The sequence below is a fragment of the Condylura cristata genome, unplaced genomic scaffold, assembly GCF_000260355.1.
Source record: "Condylura cristata isolate star-nosed mole 26May11 unplaced genomic scaffold, ConCri1.0 scaffold00029, whole genome shotgun sequence".
Taxonomy (NCBI): Eukaryota; Metazoa; Chordata; class Mammalia; order Eulipotyphla; family Talpidae; genus Condylura; species Condylura cristata.
Genome location: NW_004567130.1, coordinates 21,432,395 through 21,440,165, shown reverse-complemented (window position 1 = coordinate 21,440,165; position 7,771 = coordinate 21,432,395). Strand labels below are relative to the sequence as shown.

The 7,771-nt window shown below is 61.0% G+C and overlaps 1 protein-coding gene across 1 annotated transcript in view; it reads left to right on the top strand.

The window, feature by feature from the left end:
- The window catches only part of PARP1 (poly (ADP-ribose) polymerase 1), a 44,833-nt gene that overhangs the window by 26,016 nt on the left and 11,046 nt on the right, over positions 1-7,771 (top strand). Inside the window, exons 7-12 of the mRNA XM_012730869.1 lie at positions 2,250-2,365; positions 3,447-3,661; positions 4,452-4,551; positions 5,195-5,311; positions 5,894-6,070; positions 7,348-7,535. Of these exons, the coding sequence (XP_012586323.1) occupies positions 2,250-2,365; positions 3,447-3,661; positions 4,452-4,551; positions 5,195-5,311; positions 5,894-6,070; positions 7,348-7,535 (913 nt within the window). The remainder of the gene's footprint in view (positions 1-2,249; positions 2,366-3,446; positions 3,662-4,451; positions 4,552-5,194; positions 5,312-5,893; positions 6,071-7,347; positions 7,536-7,771) is intronic.

The following is a 7,771-nucleotide window of genomic DNA, read 5'->3' as shown; positions in this document are numbered from 1 at the left end:
TGTGGGTCGTCTCTGGGGTAGGATTGACCCAGCCGGGCTGCAGTGGCTGCACACAGCTTCATAGTGCTGCGCTCTAAACCCCTCCTCCACGAGGGAGGGCCAGGATGAGCATCTCTTCACACGCTCACCTGCGTGGGGAGGGCTTCCTTGGTGCAGAGTGTGTTGAGAGACTTCACCACTTTGCTGTTTACATTCTTGACAGGCTTTAACGGTCTTTGTATAGTTTGGGCACAGCCCTTTGCTTAGCAAATGTGTCCCCAGTCTGGCTTGTCTTGCTCTCTCTCTGAACGGCATCTTTCACAATGCAGATGCTTACAATTTTAGTAAAATTCAGCTTATCAGTTATTTCTTTCATGGGTTATGTCTTTGGCATTTTATCTAAAGTCTTCACCATATCCAAGGTCATTAAATTCTCTCCTGTATCTTCTAGGAGTTTTCTACTGTTTTTTACATTTGAAACTGCCATCAGTTTAGACCGAATTTCTGTGGTGTGTGCATCAGGTTCATTTCTGTTTTCATGTCTACTCATTCCAGCACCGCTGTGTTCAAGGCCGTCTCTACTCCACTGAGAGCCTCTTGCTCTGTCAAAGACCAGTTGACTGAATTGTGTGCGTCTGTTTCCGGGGTCTCCTATCCTGTTCCTCTGGCCTGTCCTTCCGCAAACCTGCGCTTTTCTGTGCCTCTGCGCAGGTCTGGCGGTGTCTGTCCTGTGACTGCTGTTCCTCAGTGCCCTGTGGGCTGCTCTGGGTCTTCTCCCTCTCGCCGCCACGACTTAGCTCAGCTGAGGTGCCTGGGAGGTTAAATAGTTCATGCTTTCCCTTGTTGCATCTCCTGAGCAGCCTGTTCTCAGGGCTCTGGCTTCCTAGACTTGACCCAGTTCAATCTGTCCTCAGGACTCCAGGCTGTGGTAGGATGCACACCGCAGTATTTCCCGTGAGCATGTTTAGTGTCTGTGCACTGAGTCCCTTTGTGTCGCCACACAGCCGTCCCACTGTCCAGCTGTGATGGGCGTCTGCCCGCCGCGCGGCGCTGAGCGCTCAGCCCCGACTCCCGCAGCCCCGCCCTGGGCTCTGCTCTGTCTCTGAATTTCACTGCACCTCATGAAAGTGGAGTCATAGGATGTTTGTCCTTTTGTGTGTGGAGACCTGGGGTGCGCCCGGGACGTTCCGGGGCTCAGTGCAGGGTTCCACCCTCTGCTGTGCCCCTGAGGATTATGTGGCGCCCGGGCCTGCACACCGCTCTGTGCGCCCCACCCCTTCCCACTGTGGGCGGGAGACCGGGCCGCACTGTCTCCAGACTCTTGAAAATCCTGAGCTGTTTGTCGAGCGCAGAGACCCCCATAACTGTAGGTTTGCATCGAGACCTGCAGTCCCGGGGCCTGCTGGTGCCCCGTCTCAGAAACCCACGTCAGAGCAAGTCGCGAGCACACACTTTGTTCTTGGGCGTTGTGTTTCCCTTTCTAGGGTCTTTGCCTCAATCTTGTGACAGAATTGTCGGTTTCTTTCAGAAAGTTTGCTGGAGTTTTGATCAGCAGCAGCTCACTGAATCTGAATCAAATTGGGGATAAATTTCATATTAACAAATTGAGTCTCCTGTAAGCTAAGCCTTGTCACTTTCAGTGTCAGGGTCTTGCAGAGCCGTTCGCTGGCATGTTGAGTGGTGTGCTTAATTCCCTTTTCCAGTGTTTATTACTGAGAGACAGAAACCTTCTGTGCACTGGCCGTGTGCTTTGCTGGACTCTTAACTGTGACAGCTGCTTTTTGTGTCGCCTAGGGTGGTCCTGTGCCAGCCGTGTCACCTCCAAGCAGAGGTGACCGTTTGTTTCTAGACTTGCGCCTTTCCTTTCCTTTCTTGCCTTGGGGCTCTTGCTGGAAGCACCAGTGCAGAGTTGGGCAGAAGCATTGAAAGACTCCCTGCCTGTGGCTCATCTTAGCAGAGAAACTTTCAGCCTTGAGATTTATTTTTTGTAGAAGAATCTACCCTTTGCCCCAAATGCTCGACCGCTTATCCCCAGGACTACCCCATACTTCATTGTGACGTGTACCTGTGTCGAGTCCTGCGTCAAGGATGCCCCTCCGTAGCACTCTGACGAAAGCACGCGTCAGGGGACAGGCACCCAGTGGACGCAGAGTCCGGCGGGCTGCGGCGGGCGAGCACTGGGAGGCCGCAGGCGCCTAGGCCACGGGCGGGAGGCGAGACCAGACCGCCTCGCCGCTGCCGGGCTGAGCCGTGCTGTGCTGGGTTCTCAGGCAAAGGCCAAGACGGAGGCGGAGGCAAAACAGAGAAGACTCTGGGCGACTTCGCGGCCGAGTACGCCAAGTCCAACAGAAGCACGTGCAAGGGCTGCATGGAGAAGATCGAAAAGGTGAGGGGGGGCTTTGGCGAGCCCAGGGCCGGGCTCCGGGTGGGGCTGGCACTGGCTCTTCCTGTGGGGCCTCCCGATGGGTCCGGCCCAGTCACTCTGGGGCGCAGCGTGGACTCCATGCTTGGGAAACCTGGTGGGGTGTGCGGGCACTTACCAGAGCCTCTTCTGCCCCAGCAGGGGTGGAGGAAGGCTGTCTGGCCCCTGCAGAGCCAGTGACAGCCAGGCGACAGCAGGCCCCGTGGGCGTGGCGGGAAGGGGCAGGGCTGTGTCCTCCACGCTCAGAGCCCTCGGGTCCGGGCGGCTCTGATTGACTTTGGGGGGATGGTTCCTGCCTCCCCAGAGTTGCACAGGAAATTGAGGTGCACCCTGCGCCCTCTGGCCTTGCCACGCTTCTCGGGCCGTATATAAACACTGCGCCTGGTTGGTTGAGCCGGGGCTGACGGTCTTTGCCCCTTAGAGTGTTGTACAGGAAATTGCCTGGAGCCCATGGGTGTCTGGGGAGGGAAAACAGGGAGTTGCTGGCTCTTCTCCCTCTGCCTCCGCCAAAAATTTGAGGGCAGAGTTAAGGTTCTGGAAGGAACACTAAGTGCCGCTTCCTGCTGAGTTTTCTGGCTCTGGGGCTCCGGGCATGAAACTCCAAAGAGCGTCAGGCCCGGGGGTCCGCCTGGCAGGTTGGCAGAATAAGGTCTTAGCCGCGGACAGCCACATCTCTGCAGGGCCTCTTGTGTGGAGACAGTCTTTGGGGTGAGCGGGGTGCTGTGGGAAGCCTGCTGGGCTTGGGGGCCGTGGCAGGCTCCAGGCGGAACTGTGCTGGCCCCACTGATACGTGTCGTGTCCTCTGACTGCGCCCACGACGGCCTCGGGGAGGGTCAGCGCGTTCCCACCTGCCCAGGCAAGTTGGTAGAGTTGAGTTGACCGGCGTGGTGGAGCGCTGACACCAAAGGGCGACACTGCCCCAGAGCAAGGCCTCCCGTAGCCCGCACATGCCCTTTGGGGTGGCTCTGGGCACCCTGAGCTCACGCCGCCTGAGTCCTGATCGTCTGCCCCCGCCTTGTTACTACCGCGGGTGTTTTCCCTGCAGGGCCAGGTGCGCCTGTCTAAGAAGATGCTGGACCCAGAGAAGCCCCAGCTGGGCATGATCGACCGTTGGTACCACCCGGGCTGCTTTGTGAAGAACAGGGAGGAGCTGGGCTTCCGGCCTGAGTATAGCGCCAGCCAGCTCAAGGGCTTCGGCCTCCTCACTCCGGAGGACAAGGAGACCTTGAAGAAGCAGCTCCCAGCAGTCAAGAGTGAAGGGTGTGTGGAGGGTTAGAGAAGCACTTTGGGGGTTCGGTGAGGGCTCAGTGGAGACCCTGAGACCCCCAGGCCCTACAGCACTGATGGGGCTGCCGCACGGGCTGGAGGTCAGTGCCGTGGGGAGCCCCGCATCCACCACAGGACCCCGGGCGCGGAAGGATCCTCTCCTGCCCTGTCTTAAGTTTCTCTCTCAAACCCGGTCGGCCCCTCCGTCGGGCCCACTCCCGGGCTTCCACATGTGGGCACGCTCCTGGGCGTACGGACCTCCGGGAGCGGTGCCGGCAGGGTCGCGGCCTCCCTCCGTGGGGCCGGAAGCTGGCTCGGAGCGCAGGCGCTGCGGCTCTGCTGGTGACGTCGAGGATGCGTCTGCGGTCACTTCTGGAGCTGGGGGCACTTTTCTGCCTCGTGGCTCTGGTTTCTGGGCTCCACTCGGGTGTAACCCTCGGTTCACGGGGAGGCGTGGCAGGGGCTTGCGGGCACTGTGCCCCCGGGACGGTGTCTGGGCTCATCGGCGTCATAGGCACCTGACCCGTCGATGGCTGCGACATGCTCAGCTAAAAGGCCCGACTCGCTGCACGGCAGGTGCGGCCCTGTCCGCGAGCTAGAAGTTCAGGCCTGTGTGCTCCAGGCCCCGGAACAGCCCTGGCCGCTCCGCCCCGCGGGTGTGGTGGTGGGTTGACGGAATGCTGCGGTGGAGCCAGGAAGGTGGGCGAGACTGCGGGCAGGGAGGCAGCTCTGCGTGCTCACAGCGCTGAGTCTGGGCCCTCCCACCACCCTGTGTCTCTGTCAGGAAAAGGAAAGGCGATGAGGTCGATGGGATGGACGAGGTGGCAAAGAAGAAATCGAAAAAGGACAAGGACAAGGACGGCAAGCTGGAAAAGGCCCTCAAGGTGAGCGCTGCGTGTCTGCCTCGGCCTCGCCCGGAGCGGGACGTGCTCGCCCCGCCAGTGCTGCCTCAGAGGGGTCGAGGGTGCGAGCCCGTGCAGTGAGCCCCGGAGACAGCCGCAGATGGGCGGTGCGGTAAAGTCCCCTTGGGGTGCTGAGCCATGGCCTGTGGGGCCTCCTGGGCTGGTGGAGGCGCTGAGGCCCTCCTGGGCAAGGTGAGTGCCCAGGAGAGGGCACTGCACAGGTTATTACCAGAGACGTTTAAAATTCCATTTCGGCAGTGCAAACCCGTCCCTGCGTGGAACGGTAATTCACAGGAAGGTCAGAGGTGTGGGGAACCGTCCCGACTCTTGCTCCAGATGAAGGGACAGTGCTCAGGGCCGCAGACGCCAGGGCCCACGGGGCCGGGGCCACACTGTGGCCGCTGGGCTCTCCTGGGCGAAGGCCGCGCTTGCTCCCAGCCACTGGTGCCGGGCCTGCCCCTCCCCCGTGGCCTCCCGCCTCCCCGGTGGCCTCTAGGGACCAGTTTTGATTTGGAATCCTCTCAGGCTGCGAGGACCGGCGTGGGCGGGCGGCAGCGGGTGGCGTCTCCTCGGGCCAGGTCCCTCCGGAAAGGAGCTGGTGTCTGAGCCGTGGCCGTGTCTGTAGGCCCAGAACGACCTGATCTGGAACGTCAAGGACGAGCTGAAGAAGGCGTGTTCGACGAACGACCTGAAAGAGCTCCTCATCTTCAACAAGCAGCAAGTGCCCTCTGGGGAGTCGGCGGTGAGCTGCGTGAGACGCGCGAGGGGCCAGGGCCTGTGGGGAGACCCAAGGCACATGGTCAGCGCAGCTGGTGGCTAGTTGTGGTCCTCACCAGCGTGGCCGGGTTCCCCGGCGAGGCTCTCAGGCCTTCTGTGCACATCCACCTGTGGACCCGTGGTGGTGGTTTGGTGAGGACTGAGGGGCCAGGTTGTCCGTGGGTCTCCGGACCACGTGCTCGGGCCCTGCCTCTGCCCCGATGCCCAAGGCCTCTGACGTGCAGGGGAGGGAAGCGGGGCGCCCTCTCGGGAGGAGGCAAGCCTCTGTTCCAGCCAGCGCCTCCCTGCTGCCACGCTGTTCACGGCCGTCGGGCTGGATGCTCTGGGCTTCCTATACTTCTGCGTCTAATTGGGGGAGTCGCAGGAACATTCACGCATAGAAATAATGTCTCCTGGAGTACAGAAACTCCAGCTCCAAACAGGGCAGTTTCTGGGGTGGTGTGAAAGCTCTTGGGGTGAGTGAAGTCTGCGCAGCTCCTTTACCCCACACCCGAGACTGCCCGCCTCTGTGGCCGCCTCTCCACCCACGTGTCTTCACCGGACGCAGATCCTGGACCGCGTGGCCGACGGCCTGGTGTTCGGCGCCCTGCTCCCCTGCGAGGAGTGCTCGGGCCAGCTCGTCTTCAGGAGCGACGCTTACTACTGCACCGGGGACGTCACCGCCTGGACCAAGTGCATGGTGAAGACGCAGGCCCCCGGCCGGAAGGAGTGGGTGACCCCGAAGGTAGGTGCTGGAATCTGGTGGCGGAAGAACGTGGCCCCGCCTCTGAGCTTATCCACACCCAGGTCCACGAGGGTGGTGCTCCCCCGCCGGGGAGCCCCCGGGCCAAGGCGCGGTCGCCCTCGTGGGCCCGCACACGGGCTTGTCCGTTGGTGTGAACCTCCTGCCTGCCAGGGCCGTCAGTGTTCCCACCTTACTCCCTCTGGGTCGTTGCCTCGTCCGTGCCGGGCGCAGCGGGGCGCGGCGGTGAGCAGCAGTGGCACCTGCGGCCTCCGTGACGGCCGCTCGCAAGGCCCCTCCGCTCGGTGGTGCTGCGGGTGGGGCAGGTTCCGGCTGTGTCCTGCATCTGGCCTGGTCTCTCTTTCAGTGGAACTGTTTACTGAGTTGTTAGATGTCGCAGAAAAGCCTCAGTTGGGCAATCTCATTGGGAGCTTTGCTGGTGAGGAGCCAGCAGTGGTTTGGGGTAGTCATGGAAGGACTCACCTGTACCCCCAGACTCGGATGATCTCGCATCCGACTACTGGGGTACATTGTCACTCTGCCACTTGCTGGGGCTTGGGATTTGATCTTCATCCTCAGACTCTCTTATTCACGTGCTTAGGGGGAGGGGTGACATTAGGAAAAGTGCCCCTCAAGTTAGCTCTCCCGAATGGCCACGCGAGTGTCTGTGGGCTCCTGAACCCAGTGTCTAGGACAGGACGGGTTTTCACCCTGGCCCCGTGTGCTGGCTGATGTCGCGCGTCTCTGCTCACTGACGTCACATCCTTGGTCCCTCCCAGTCTTCCCACTGCTCCTGGAGTGTTGACTCAAACACTTGTCCTTCCTGTCAATCTGACCTCATCGTTCTCCCCTCTTCAAAAATAAAGTGATTTCCCATTCCTATAGAATTTTTTTTTTTTAAGTTTGCACATGCTGCAGACTTTTTTTTTTAAAGATGCACGCGTGTCTGCCTGCAGGAGCTGGGTACAGGCCAGAGGTGCAGGGGGCGAGGGGACCCACCAGAGACAGCGCGGGCAGCAGACAGGCCGAGCGACTGAGACACGCTGCTGCGGGGCCATGCGGGCCACTCCCTGTGCCACCCAGGGGCTTTGGTCAGGGGTGGACATGTGACCAAGTACTGATTTTCCAGAATCCTGAATGTTGCCCTGGACAACACACGTCGCTCTTTTGTGTCACAGAGTGGAAAGAGGAGATTCGTCCTTTGGAGCCAGGTTGCCTTTGCTCTGCCAGGTTGTATCTGAGGAGGGCTCGTTTCTTACTGAACACTCTCAATTCTCTAGGAATTCCGAGAAGTCCCTTACTTCAAGAAATGGAAGGTCAAGAAGCAGGACCGGCTGTTCCCGCCCGAGACCAGTGTCCCGGCAGCTGCGGTGCCACCGCCCTCCGCAGCCCCCGCGCCCGCTGCCGTGAAGGCCGCGGCCCCGCCAGGTGCCGCCCGGGCCCCATCTCGCAGACGTGTCTCTTCTGGGTCTGTCGAGGATTCCGGGGAAGCTTGGTCTCGCCCTCCCGCCGCTCCCCAGAGTGCCAACGCGCGCACGGTGGGCGGGAGGTGTGTCGGGTGTCTCAGGCCGGTGGCCCTTGCTGGAGTGGATTTGGGAGACGGCCGGCCGGCAGCTCTCTCTGGGACTCGGCTTCCAGCGTCCCGACAGCTCCGCCGGGTCTCCTTACAGAGGCCTGCCGCGTGTGCGTCCCGCAGGGGGCGGT